At 22.7% G+C, this 13,943-nt stretch overlaps 8 protein-coding genes across 8 annotated transcripts; 4 read left to right on the forward strand and 4 right to left on the reverse strand.

The window, feature by feature from the left end:
* Positions 1-191: 191 nt before the first annotated feature.
* PBANKA_0828700 (phosphatidylserine decarboxylase, putative) lies at positions 192-1,253 on the reverse strand (the record flags this gene model as incomplete). The annotated part of the gene is made up of 1 exon (XM_034564465.1): positions 192-1,253. One exon carries the CDS (start codon positions 1,251-1,253, stop codon positions 192-194), a length of 1,062 nt encoding a protein of 353 aa, XP_034421259.1.
* A 1,451-nt stretch (positions 1,254-2,704) lies between these two features.
* On the forward strand, positions 2,705-3,603 carry PBANKA_0828800 (cytochrome c oxidase subunit 6B, putative; the record flags this gene model as incomplete). Its single annotated transcript, XM_034564466.1, has 4 exons — positions 2,705-2,782; positions 3,103-3,206; positions 3,348-3,421; positions 3,548-3,603. 4 exons carry the CDS (start codon positions 2,705-2,707, stop codon positions 3,601-3,603), a joined length of 312 nt encoding a protein of 103 aa, XP_034421260.1.
* Positions 3,604-4,019: 416 nt separating this feature from the next.
* PBANKA_0828900 (conserved Plasmodium protein, unknown function) lies at positions 4,020-5,144 on the reverse strand (the record flags this gene model as incomplete). The annotated part of the gene is made up of 1 exon (XM_034564467.1): positions 4,020-5,144. The coding sequence occupies one exon, from the start codon at positions 5,142-5,144 to the stop codon at positions 4,020-4,022; it is 1,125 nt and encodes a 374-aa protein (XP_034421261.1).
* Positions 5,145-6,229: 1,085 nt separating this feature from the next.
* Positions 6,230-6,463, forward strand: PBANKA_0828950 (conserved Plasmodium protein, unknown function; the record flags this gene model as incomplete). Its single annotated transcript, XM_034564468.1, has 1 exon — positions 6,230-6,463. One exon carries the CDS (start codon positions 6,230-6,232, stop codon positions 6,461-6,463), a length of 234 nt encoding a protein of 77 aa, XP_034421262.1.
* A 590-nt stretch (positions 6,464-7,053) lies between these two features.
* On the reverse strand, positions 7,054-9,394 carry PBANKA_0829000 (conserved Plasmodium protein, unknown function; the record flags this gene model as incomplete). The annotated part of the gene is made up of 3 exons (XM_034564469.1): positions 7,054-7,514; positions 7,726-9,058; positions 9,290-9,394. The coding sequence occupies 3 exons, from the start codon at positions 9,392-9,394 to the stop codon at positions 7,054-7,056; spliced, it is 1,899 nt and encodes a 632-aa protein (XP_034421263.1).
* A 721-nt stretch (positions 9,395-10,115) lies between these two features.
* Positions 10,116-11,336, forward strand: PBANKA_0829100 (conserved Plasmodium protein, unknown function; the record flags this gene model as incomplete). The annotated part of the gene is made up of 6 exons (XM_034564470.1): positions 10,116-10,177; positions 10,277-10,327; positions 10,468-10,578; positions 10,707-10,781; positions 10,942-11,117; positions 11,221-11,336. The coding sequence occupies 6 exons, from the start codon at positions 10,116-10,118 to the stop codon at positions 11,334-11,336; spliced, it is 591 nt and encodes a 196-aa protein (XP_034421264.1).
* A 940-nt stretch (positions 11,337-12,276) lies between these two features.
* On the forward strand, positions 12,277-12,948 carry PBANKA_0829200 (conserved protein, unknown function; the record flags this gene model as incomplete). The annotated part of the gene is made up of 1 exon (XM_034564471.1): positions 12,277-12,948. One exon carries the CDS (start codon positions 12,277-12,279, stop codon positions 12,946-12,948), a length of 672 nt encoding a protein of 223 aa, XP_034421265.1.
* A 186-nt stretch (positions 12,949-13,134) lies between these two features.
* PBANKA_0829300 (conserved Plasmodium protein, unknown function) lies at positions 13,135-13,876 on the reverse strand (the record flags this gene model as incomplete). The annotated part of the gene is made up of 4 exons (XM_034564472.1): positions 13,135-13,224; positions 13,336-13,453; positions 13,574-13,677; positions 13,793-13,876. 4 exons carry the CDS (start codon positions 13,874-13,876, stop codon positions 13,135-13,137), a joined length of 396 nt encoding a protein of 131 aa, XP_034421266.1.
* Positions 13,877-13,943: the final 67 nt, after the last annotated feature.

The raw sequence follows: 13,943 nt of genomic DNA on the forward strand, positions 1-13,943 counted from the left end.
TAAAAAAGTTATGTATATAGAAATAAAGCATATATGCAAATCTACTAATATATTTTTGTTTGCGTTAATTATGTATTTAATACAATTTGAAAAACAATGACTGCAAGGGGTAGCGAAATTACAAGAATTCCCAATTTTCAACATTTTCGGCATTTTCAACATTTTCAGCATTTTCGGCATTTTCAGCATTTTCAACTTTTAATTTTAATTACTTTATTTTTTGGGGGGGGGTGCCAAGTAATACCCCCAATTCTTTGGCCCACTGAAACTGTTTGGTTTTCTTTAACATTCCATAGAAAATCCTTTTTGTTCTCAAATATAAGTATTATAGATGACCCCAACCTAAATTCACCAAGTTCATCTCCTATTTCTACTTTTTTATGAGTTTCATAAAACTTCGTATCAATATCTCCGCCTATGTATGTTAGTTGTGATCTTAAATTGTTAGTAAGCAATTCATTATCATTTACTATTTTTATATTACCAACATTATATGCACTAATTGCTGCATAGTAAACTTTCCCACCTTTCCATTCACCTCCTAATATAACACGCTCATTAATATTAAATATATTATTTATAAATTTAAACATCCCTTTAAATAATGGAAAAACTTCACCAGATATATGCCTTCTCATATTATATGTGAAATCAAACGGGGCATGAAAATGGTGATATTTTTTGGGGCTTAAATAAAAAATAGCATAATAAAATTTTGTTGTATCATCATTATATTTTTTTTGTAAATTTACCCCCAAAAATGTTTCTACATTAAAATTTAATCCTTTTACATTATTTATATTTTTATTTAATTCACCAAAATCTATTATTTCGCTATCACATGGGCTGAGTATAGAATATTCACTAATGTCTTCAATTGGTCTTGTTTCTTCTCGAATATATCTTGAAAATAATTCGCTTATTGATTTATATGATTCGATTGGATATTTGATTTCATTTTTATTTATGTTCATATATTTTATTAATAAATTATATATAAATAAACGATAATTGTGCGGAATTTCTATTTCTAATAATTTTCCAGTTATTCTACTTCGTGTTCTACCAAATAATAAGCGGGCTAAATATAATTTGCTACTCTGATGTACTGTTATATCATTGTTATAAACCGATAAAACTTCATGATACTTGTATTGAAACATTATAATTATGGACAATAATGTTATACTTGTTATCATATATTTATTTCTATACAGAAGTGGAAATCTACTTTTGTTTTTATTTTCCTTCATTTTATCAAATATCTATTTTTATAATTATTTATTAAACTATTCCTATAAATTTTACAAATTTCAATATCTATGCAGTTTGTGAATGAGCAAATATGAAAATTAATGTATTTTATTTGTCTTTTTGTTTATACTACATTTTCCTTAAAAGTAAAATATAATTTTATATAAAATGTATATACAAAAGTTGGCATGCATATATATTTATCCATATATTTTTGAAAAATGATTCAAAATATTTTAATAAAATGCGGTTTGAAATAATTATATGCACACTTTCCCCTTAACAAAATAACCTCAAAGTGGTACTTAAAAAATAAAATTAATTAAATAGTATTATTGTTTATTTATTGTATTTTTTTTTGTATAAATATTTGAATTTTCATGGATATAAACTTTTCATGAATGTAATTCTGTAGTATTGTTCTAAAGTTGTGTGAAAATTCTATTCAAAAACAAAATCAAACAAGTTGGTGATATTTTTAAAATGAGACTAAAGCACTATAAATACAACTGGGTAATAATTTAACTGTGTAGTGGAAATACGAATTGGAAAATTATTTGAATAAAAAATAAAATGGATGAATATATTATTATGTATAAAACTGGAACTAAATAATATGCATATAAGTATAGCATATTAAAGGAAATAAGTATTATAAGCATTAAATTAAATCGCAATAAAAATTACCCCCAAAATAAAATAATGTAACTAATATGTTTGAGAAAAAAATATATCATAACAAGCCATCTCCAAAGCCGAATGTTTCATAGTAATATTTTAACATGAATAAAAAAAAAAAAAAACACACAAAATGGTGATAAATAAAACTTTATTATACACTAAATTAAACATACTTATTTATAAAAAGTTATAAATATTATATATGAAACAAATAAGTAATCTTTACATTGGCACATTTGTATATGTAGGTCGAGATATACTTTTCACTATCAAATTAAAATTAACTTTTTATATAAACTTTGAAAATCCAAACAAATAAAAGTGTTTGAGAAGTGTTGCAAATTGGTCGATTACAAAATTCGATTAACAAGGGGGAAGTGGGGGAAAAAAGAAATAAAACAAAATATATATTGATTAAATACAAAATAATATAACAGAAATAAAAAGAAATTATAGTAAAAATAATCATGATATATGCTGTATAGAAAATTTTTATTTTTATCAAAACCCGAAAAGCTGAAAAAAAAATGCAAATATAATGTACACAAATTGGATAAAAATAATATGCTTATAAAATATCAAAAAATAATGAAATAATATATTTATCTATAATCCTTAATTTTGCAATTATATTAATATTGTATTACCAATATATAAATTTTTATATTAAAGTTTTACGATGAGAAATAAATGCGTGTGTATAAAATAAAAATATAATATATTATATATATATATATATTATTGTATAATAAATGTACAGTTATTAAAAATGGCTGAGTCAAATAGCTTAAATCAAAAATTTATAAAAAATTATGATGAAATAACTTCCCAAAATCCTCACAGTAGTGTAATTATAAATCATTAAAACTTAATATACATTGTTTGTCTATACATAGAAACTATTTTATTGAAAATGTGTTATATGCACATATATATATATGGCGAAGTTACTCCCATGCATGTTATGCTTTATAGCAACTGTCCATAAATATATATTTACTTTTACTTTTAAATATGTATATCTTCTTAACATACTCGTCTTTATCTTTTAAAATAACCATATCTCGTTACTATATAGCTTTTTCAAAATAAAACACTCTAATAATGGAATGCAAAAAAAAGTAAATTCTATAGATATATTATTATAATTTTCTTTATTTTTAACAGGATCCAAGATTTTTGCAAATGAATCAATTCAATCATTGTGCATATAGATATACGATGTTTTGTCGTTGTGCAAAAGAACTTGGAGATGATGACCCACGTTGCAAGTGAGAACATGCGAAGTAGCATTTATGTTTATATATGTGTGTGCAGCATTGTACCTATTTTTTCTGAATTGTTCATATTTTTTTTGCATTATATCAATTTTTTCTGAATTATTAATATTTTTTTCGTTTTTTTTTTTTCAGATTTCAATACTATCGAGCGCAAATCGCTTGTACTGTCGAGCAGCTTGAAGAATGGGATGATCAAAGACAAAAAGGTAAATTTAAAAAATGTTTAAAAAGTGAAAAACTCAAAAAGAAATATGAAGAATGGCCATTATTTATCATGCTATCTTTTATATATGTATGTATGTTATTTTGATATATTTTTTCTTTCTTTTTAGGAACATGTGTTATGGACACTTTACCTGACCGCCTAACTGCTCATTTAAGGCAGTAAATTATTATTTATTTTTTTTGTTTAAGAATTTTTTGATTATTTTTAGTATAAAAATGTTTACAACTTTTTTACAACGTTTTTTCAATTTGTAATTTGCATGTAAAATGCATTATTAAAAAAATAAATTGCCGAGAAAAAATAGGTAATAAAAGTTAATAAAAGCAAGCATAAGATAATGGAAAAGTAATAGCTGAAATGACGTGATAAAATAAGGATATCATTTGGTTGAACAAGCTTTAATAATTTTCAATCATATATAATTCATCCAATTTTATAACATTTAAAAATAGCTATGTATATCTATACACAATTTAATCATCATTGGGGCCATCATTTGTTTTATGGATGTATCTCTTTTGCCAATGTGAAAATTAACTTACTAAAAAAAATTGTCATTTTATTCTTCCATTTGTTTACTAGAAATTTTTGTCTACAACAACATAAGGGGTGCTAAATAATTCGATAGAGTCCTTTATTTCTTTTAATTGTTTTCCGAGGTCAATTTTTTTTTCTTTATCTTTATTGTTTTTATATTCTTCATTAATTTGTTTTAATTGAGAATGCAATTCTTTTAAGACATAATTTCTTTCATCGTTTTTTAAAACACGATATCCTGGGGGTGCATCCATCGATTCGTCTGGTATATCTTTTTTTTTTTTTAAAATATAACTTGGCAACTTCCCATAATTTTTATGAAATTTATCTTTTCCCCCTTTTTCATTTTTTTTAGAACGCTCATTTTTTTGAAATTTATCTATTATATTTTCTTCAGTTTTTCCATATCCATCTTCCCTTTTGCATGTTTCCTCCTCCTCTTCTACTTCTTCCTCTGCTTTTTCTTCTACTTCTTCCTCTGCTTCTTCCTCTGCTTCTTCTTCTGCTTCTTCCTCTGCTTCTTCTTCTGCTTCTTCCTCTGCTTCTTCTTCTGCTTCTTCCTCTGCTTCTTCTTCTGCTTCTTCTTCTGCTTCTTCTTCCACTTCTTCCTTTGATTCTTCTTCTATTTCTTCCTCTGATTCTTCTTCTACTTCTTCCTCTGGTTCTTCTTCTACTTCTTCCTCTATTTCTTCCTCTGCTTCTTCTAATTCTCCCTCTTCCATTTCCTCCTCTTCTACGTCAATTGAAAACTCGACTTCCTTTTTTGTCTCATTTTTCGTTTCGTTTTTCCTTAAATGTTCAGCCACTTTTGAAGTAATTTTTTCAAACCTTTTCATTTTGAATGGTTTTTTTTTTTTCAGCTCCTCTTTTTCTTCCTGGAATTTTTTATGAAGTACAGCTTTTTCCTGAATCTTTACTCGATTTTCTTTCATATAATTTTTATCATCTTTAGCCCTTATATGTGGGAATGATTTATTTATATCTTTCATTTTACTAACAAAACTAGTGGAAGCTAATTGCTTTTGAGCTATTATTTTTCTCATAGCATTATTTTGTGAACTAATAATTTTAGTGGCATTATATAATTCTCTTTCTTCCTTAAGTTTTTTTCTTTCTTTTTTCGCTAAAACCCTTTTGACATTTTCGCTCAAATTTTCTTTATTCATCTATAGAATTTGAACAAAATGTAAATATAAAACAACATATATAAATAAAGCACTTATCTTGTTTTATTCCCATTTTAAAACAAAATATGATAGATATCCTTTATATATGAAATAAAAAAAGTAAAACAAAATTTTGATGTTGCACTAAAAATGTAGCTCAATGAGATAAAGGAAATATCCAAGATAAGAAATGTAATTTGATTTTTTTTTTTACTATTTTTCTTATAAGCAGTATAACCTTTGGATTCTATTGTATTCCCTTTTTTTCGATTAATAATATTTTATAAAAATAAAAAAAAAACGTAAATTTGTCTTTTCATTATTTGGTTGGTTATATTTTTCCTTGACAATGTAAACTATTATTATGTTTTTTTATTCTTTATTTTAAAAAATTAACAAACAAAAAAATTATATATTTATCTTTGATAATGAAAAAAAAAAAAATACATATAAAGGGATATATATGTCTATAGACATATATATATGAGAGCGAGTGAGTCTATGTGGATGTATTACATTTAAAAAAAATATAGATATAATTTATATTCTTTTTGTATTAAAAAAACAATAAAGAAAAATAGTTTCTATATTATTAGGCATTTTTTTTTGTAAGTATTATACCCTAATTCTATGTATATATAATACAGCGAATCCATAATTATGTATAAATTTTTTTTAATTATTTATATCATGCACACATTTAGTTATCTCTTTGCTGGATCACTAAATAAAATATATTTTTTTCTCCTTTTCGCTCATTTAATTAGATATATAAGTTGATTTTTTCATAAATATTATAAAAATATGCTTAAAAATAAAAATAGACAAATGTTATAAAAATATATAAATTAAATGCCTTTAAAAATATTTATCATTAATATTTTATTATTATTGTCATTGTAACATTTTCCTTAATATTTTCTAAAAAACACAAATCAATGAGCATATAGCATTTATATTTCCCCCTATCATTTTATTGCCATTTTGTACATACATATATTTCTTCATATTAATTGTAATAATATTTTCAGACGTTTTTTTCTTTGTAAAATATAAAAAAATAATCCATTAAGTAATTTAAAAAAATGGGAAATAAAGAAGCTTTGTTTTATAACAGTGTAAACGATCCTTATGTTGTTAATTATATGTGGCTATATGGAAATAATATTAATAAAAGCGAAATTGAAAGAAATAAAAATATGCAATTAAAAAGTTCTCGATGCATATATAATTCCAGAAATAACAATGGACCAAGTTATTGTGTGGAAATAGGAAAAAAAAAAAATCAAGACTTAAATCACAAGAGAGAAGACATATAATATTTAGGATATTATAGATTTATTTTCTAAAAAAATGAATATATGTATGTATGTTATTTTAGCTAGCAAATATATTATTTTTCTTTTTAAAACTATTATAACAAAATATAGGGATTATAATTATATACCTACTTATTACACCCATAATATATTTTTTTCCATTTTTTACTTAAATTGTTACATACATTTTAAATGTTTGTCCTATATTTACATGTTTACTATTATTATTATAACTATTTAATATAAGCTTATTTTGTGGTTTTGTTGAAATGGATAAGATATGTACTAGAAAAAGATATTTTCATGACTGTGTTTTGTCCGCGAGCAAAATTTAATAAATAAATAAAAATATGGTTATATCATGTTTTACGACAATTTGTACAAAAAAAAAAACAAGAATGAAAAAATAATTAGTATGCTTATATAGACAAATAAGTTATTTAAACAAGTAAGCGGAGGGGTGTAGCATCAATGAGGTTCACTTAAAAATAAAGAGACATAAAGTTAAATTAAACTAGCGAAAAGTGTGTGTAACTAGCTAAAAAAAAAAAAATAATGTAAATAAGCCAAATCGCTATATTTTCGAGCTATTACATTCCAAAGCAAATGATATTGGGTATGTCAAATTTGGAAAAACATTTTTGATGATCAAATTTTTTTTCCTGATATATAATATAAGTATAATCCTCAATGGACTCTTTATATGTTTTAAAAAAATTTTGAATGCACTCATTTTTATTATCTAATAAAAAGCACCTATCATTGCTTTCTAAAGCTTCCCGATTAGACATATTAAAAGACATTTTCTCATTTTTTATTTGGATTTGTAAGCAATTTAAAAAATGTGTTGTCCTTTCTATGTTGTGGAAGTATAAACATTCGTCAATTAATTTAATATTGATAGAGTATTTATTCCTATTATTTGCTGACTTTAAAATACTATATAAATAATCTAACCGAATATTTTTTAAGTTAAAAAAAAGTGAAAATCGTTCAATTAAAGATATCTTCTCCATATCTGTAAAGAAACGGAAGTAATTTGCTCGTCGTACTGTCAAAAAGAAGGGGGGTAGAAATGTAAATTTAAAAAAAAATAATTATGTAAAACTTTCGATGAAATGAACAAAATTCCTCAATTGATTAGAGAAATGATAAAGAAGTAAAGATTTAAAGTATGCAGACAAAAAAATATATAAATAGTAGATTGAAATATATCTTTAGTTTTACAAAAAATCAAATTATAATTTAAAAATAATTATTACAATGTTTCCATAGAGATATTGATGCGTTATATTTTGGAAAGGCATGCATCAAGTTAGTATAAATATTATTTAAATAAAAATAGGAATGTGCATAATCTTGGCTATATATATTAACCAAAACAATACATGACAATGTAATGTCAATATGTTCTATTTTAATATATTTAAAAAATAATTTTGTTTTTAACATTTTATTAATTATTTTAATAGTATATATTTTATGTTCTGAATTTGCTCCTTGTAATGATTTGTCTTTATCAATGGATATTTTTTTTTCATTTAATAAATTATTTAGATTATTTAAAACATTATTTATAAAGGTTAAAATGTGTGATATAACACTGCTAAGGTTTTTTAAATTATCATCATGGTTGTACATAAATTCGAAACTTTTATTGTTATTGTTTCTATTTCTGTTATTATGGTAATATACTTCATTATTTTTACCATCAAGCAAGTAACTGGCATTTGTATATTTTATATAGAAATACAGAAAAAAGGAAAAAATATAATACTTAAAATGTGAAGCATACAATAAATATAGCCGTTCATATATATGAAATAAATTTTGTTCGGTATTTTCAAGTGTTGTATTTTGTTTGTTTTTTTTTTCTAATTTTTTTTTATTTTGTTCTTTATATCGAATTTTATTTGATAATATTAAATGAAAGTTATAATCCAACCTTATTCGTTTTAATTTGTCATTAAAATATAGATATGATAACTTATAGATAGAAAAGTTATTGTTCAATTTAACAAAATTATTTTCAAATATATTTTCTTTTTTTATTTTATCATTTATTAATTTATCTATATTATTTATTTGCATTTTATCTTCTGTATATATTGTGTCTAAAAGTTGGTTTATGTATGGGGAAGAAACAATTTTTTTATTTTCATTCTCAGATATTTGTTTTTTTTCATTTTTTTCATTTGGCCCATTTTTTCTGTTTTTCCCCTTTTTTCCCTGTTTCGAATTTACATTATTTTTTTCATTCTTATTATTTGTATCTACACACTGTAGTGAATCTTTTGGGGCATCCAATATAATACCCCTTTTATTTATTTCCCATTTTTTTTCAAATAAAAGTTTTAGTGAATTTATGAAAATATCATAATTTTCAATTTTGGTATTAAATATGAAGTAATTTTTTATTTCGTCTTTTTTCTTTAGGAGAATTAGATTTTCTTTATTCACGTCACAAATAAAATGAAAAAAAATGTAATATATATCTTTTAAATAAAAATATAATAAATAAAAGTTTGCTAAATTCAATGTTTCGATACTTCTCAGATATTTTAAATCCTCTATTCTTATATTTCTTATATATCCCTAAAAAAAAATATACATATTTTATTTGCGCCCATAATTTACCATATTTCGAGCTTATTTCAGCTCAGTTCATATTCACACATTTACTAATATTTATACTGTTACATGTATAGATATATTAGAAATAGGGAAAAAATCATTATATTTCTACAAATGTATATATAATAACAGCAACATACATATAGAGGGATATACATAAAATATATATTTTTATATATGGATATATAATACCTGAATTTTGATATTGTTAAATTCCAACACTGAAGTTATTTTTTCATTATCTGTTGCACAAAAAGTGTTTGTAAATATAATTTCTCCATCTTTTTTTTCAAGCATTTTTTTTTTAAAAAAAGGAGAGACAATTTTGTGAAATGGGAATAATAATTTTGAAAAATTCAAAAATATACAAACAGTATATAAAAATATAATATATATATATATATATATATATATTATAAATTAGTTAATTTTATTTTGCCTCCTTTGTTTGTTCTCTATATGTTTATTTTTATATATTTTCCCTTTTTTTTTATATTAATTTTTTTTAATAAATGTTGGAAGTTAAAAGAGCAAGTGCATATAGCATCAAAAAAAGTTCATACTTATTTATTTATATATTTGATTTATTTATAATTTATTTATTTATTACGATTTATGCATATTATTAAAACATTCTTGTATGAATATTGTGATCAAAAGATGAAAAATTGAACAAGCGATGATATAAATATTCAAAAATAAAATTAAAAAAAAATTTATGGAAAAAAATGACACCATTCCATAGAAAGTGAAAATAAGAAAAAAAAATATATCAATATATATGTATTGTTAAAATATAAAATAAGGAAAAAAGAAATAGATATAGAAAACACAGAACAATGAAAAAATTAAAATGATATAGTTATATATATACATGAATTTAAGAACAAAACATTGAAACTTATAAAAAGTTATAATTTTAATATATGGTTGTTTTCCCCCCTACACACACACACTGTTTTTTGTTAATTATTTTTTTTTTATTAAATTCTACATATTTTATCGAAAAAAATACAAAATGGAAGAACGAACAAAAACGAGAATTAAAAGAGTAATGGAGTCGCCATATAGCATTGATATGTATTACAAAAGAAGGATATAAAAAAAAAAATATAATTTTGGGGTTTTCATATTTTAATAATGTAAAATAATAGAAAATGATTTCACTTATTTTTGCAGAACTCCATTAGATCAAGATAAAAGCAGCAAAATACTTAAATTGTTATTCGAGTAAAAAAAAAAAAATTATTTTCCAAATTAAAATGTATTATTTCTTAAATATTGGATATATAATATTATATATGAAAATGTTATGTAAACAAGAAAGCAAACCTCTCTCTTTATATTCTTCATGTTTTATATTGTTATAGAGTTATTAATAAAGATAAATCATTAGCAAACCTGTTTCTAAGGCATGACGAAATAAAAGATGGCTTAGACCATAATGAGGTCAGAGCCATCATATTGATTAAAACTGTTCAGTAATAAAAAATAAAAAAAACAAATAAAAATGTGTATATATAGTTCTTTGCTTACCCTAATAAAATGAAAAATACAACCCATATAATGCGATTATCACTATTCATTCATTATTGCTTTCTTTTCGTAGATATGAAAAGTTTTATAAGCATATTCCCATAATAGCCTCATTAAAAAATGTGCATTTTGTTTTGATTGAAAAAGAGTAATAAAAAGAAAAAACAAAATTATTTTGAACAGACATTTATCCATGCTTATATAAATTAAAATATATTTATTATCTCTATATGTCATATTTGACAAACATCACATTCAATAGTATAGTTATTTAAATATATAGCCTTTTTATATTGTTTTTTTATTAGATATATTGAATCAAGTGAGTTTAATTGTTTAAATAATCCTAGTCTAATTGGGATAAGAAAAGCCGAAAAAAAAAATAATGAATTATCTAATTTACATGAGCAAATACATAATTTAACAAAATTAATAGACTCTTATTACACACCCATAAATATTCCATACTTGTTTAATAATACAAGTAGCCTTATAAAAAAATAATAAAAGCAATAATGAATTATGTACCCAAATATATGCATCCAGTGTTTACCAATTTCCAACATTTAATATTTTTTTTTTTTTAGATTATATCAATACCAAATTTAAAGTCGAAAAGGTAAAAGGAAAGCATTACGACAAAAACTTATCAAGAAAAGAAAAAAAAAAAATTAGAAAGTCAATAAAGAAAAATAACATATAGGATAATTAGAACAAAACAAATGCATAGAGGGTTTGATATAATGAAATTAAAATATTTAATATATGTACAAATATTTACATTATAATTTCTTATAAAAAAAAATTAATTTATATTATTTCATGTAGCGTTAGTTTTCTCTCCTTAATTTTTTTTTTTTTAAATAACCGAATTATTTGCCATATATATGGCTTATAAATATAACTATGTGAATACCCTTATGGAAAATTTAAGTATTTTAGAATTTGTTTACTTTTTTATTACTCTTTTATTTATTCATTTATTTATTCATTTTGTGTGTATGATTTTTCCTTTTTATTTTTTTTTTGAAAAAAATGGAAATGTACCATGGGTATTTGTGTAGATATTTTAAGTGACCTCGGAGAAAAATAATTGTATACTATTATTAAAAGTGTTTATTTTTCCCATTTTTAAATAATAAAAAAAAAGTGTAATAATAATATTTTTATTTTACAAATTTATCCAAAAATTGTTGATTTTCGAAATCTAGATTAAGACGAAAAAAGTAACAAAAAAAATGTCAATTGAATAAGTTGAAAAAAAGACGAAATTAAAAATGTAAAAATAATAAACCAAATATGAGATACAAAAAAAGTAAACAATAAAAATTCACTTTAATATTCAAAAAAAAAATATTGACAAAACAATTAATTCCTGTTCATTATTTAAAGATTTTGTTCATACGCTTTTTTATTTTTTTTTAATATAACTAGCTTTTTTCCCTTTTCAATACTTTCGCACACATTTTGGTTATTTTTTTGATAGGTTTCATATGAACAATGCATAATTATTTGGAGGGGTAGCTAAAGTTACAAATGGAAATAGCACTTTAAAATTTTAAATTCTTATACGAGTAAAAGCGTTTATACACAAATATACGTATATGTTATAAAGGCTTTATTATTATATATATTTTTTTTAAATGGAAAGTGACAAATCTTACGAAAGCGCTAGTAGCAATGGTAGTGATATAAGCACAACACCCCCCCAATATGAAACCAGTTCAGAAGACTGCTATTATAATTTCTTCAATGAAATATTTAATTTAAGCGTAATATCGTACTATTTTTGGACATTTGTTTGCTACATAATAGGAGGAATAATATTTATATCAGGATATATTAATTTTTCATTAAGAATACAAGAAGAAATAGTGTGTGCAGCGTCATCAAATGTTTATGTTTTTTCAACTTTTTGGATTTTGATTGGAATTATATATTTAATAAAATGTATTGGCTATTCGTTGGCGGTAGATGTAGAAAATAATAAAATATATCCAGGTAATTCGGCGTTATTTATTTATATGTTAGGATTATTATGCAAAACGATACCAACTGTTATAAGAGTTATTCATATTTTCAATTTATTTCAATTATATGTTATAACTCTTGATATTATGATATTACCAGAATGTAATTCTTTTCCTGTTCGGTTTATATTATTTATTGTTCATATTTTATGGTGGGCAATTGTGTTTTTTGGCATTATTTCAAGAAAACGAATTTTCTTACCCCCACATTTATATAAACCAGTAACTAACGATGTTGGATATTTTGTTTACGTAAATAATTATCTTCATTCGTTTGGCCTTTAAACCATGTTTCAAATTGTGTATAAAATTAAAATATCCCAAAAAATGCGAATTTTCCTCATGAAGTATTATATATATATACTCCAGTGTAAAAGTATGCATATGTGTTTTGTATCTTTACTCAATTAGTATATTTCCTCATTTCGTTAACAATGTGTTTAGACTAAATATAGCATATATTTTGTGGAATTATTCATCATTTTTATTGTTCCATCTTTTTCGTGATTTTTCTTTTTTTTTTAAAATGTTTTTTTTTCGATTTTTGAGACTTTTTTCATCCTAAAATGTGCAAGTTAAAAATAAATTTGTGAAATCAAGAATATTATACATCGTTATTTTTAGGGAATAATATGTATTATATATATTATGACTCTAATATTTTCAACTTACATAAACTTTCTCCCCTTTAGATTTAAGTATGGCTTTCTGAACGTTCAGAAGATGTTTTGTCTTTTCCTTTTCTTTCGATTCGAGACTGTTTAATAGTTTTTTTTCTTTTTCTAATTTTCTGAAAAAAGCAGTAAGATAAAAATGCATGTGTTTATAAATGGAAAAAAAAAATAAGCAAATATATATGTTTTCATAAATTCATTATTCTTCATATTTTAATAATCAATATTAAGTTTACTTGTAGCTTTTTGATATTTGAGCCATTCTAGGAATGTTTTTTTTGTTCATGTCTCCGTTTGCATTTGGTATATTTCCTATAACCAAATCATCGAAACTATCATTCTATATATTTTTAAAAAATAAAAATAGTAATATTAGTTTTTTGTTTATAAAAGAATATACATAAATATATATTATTTTGTTGTTTTTTTCTTTCTTTCTTATTTTCCTTGCCAACCTCATCGTTGTTTGCTCCTATCTTTTTCTTATTTTTCTTAGTAGACTTATAATTTGATGTTATTTTATTTTTTTTAATAGACATTTTATTTAAAAAAAATGAAAAAAAACTTAAAAATAGCCAATTTATTTAAAAAATTATGAACTGTTCA

The sequence above is a fragment of the Plasmodium berghei genome, assembly GCF_900002375.2.
Source record: "Plasmodium berghei ANKA genome assembly, chromosome: 8".
In the NCBI taxonomy this organism is placed as follows: domain Eukaryota; phylum Apicomplexa; class Aconoidasida; order Haemosporida; family Plasmodiidae; genus Plasmodium; species Plasmodium berghei.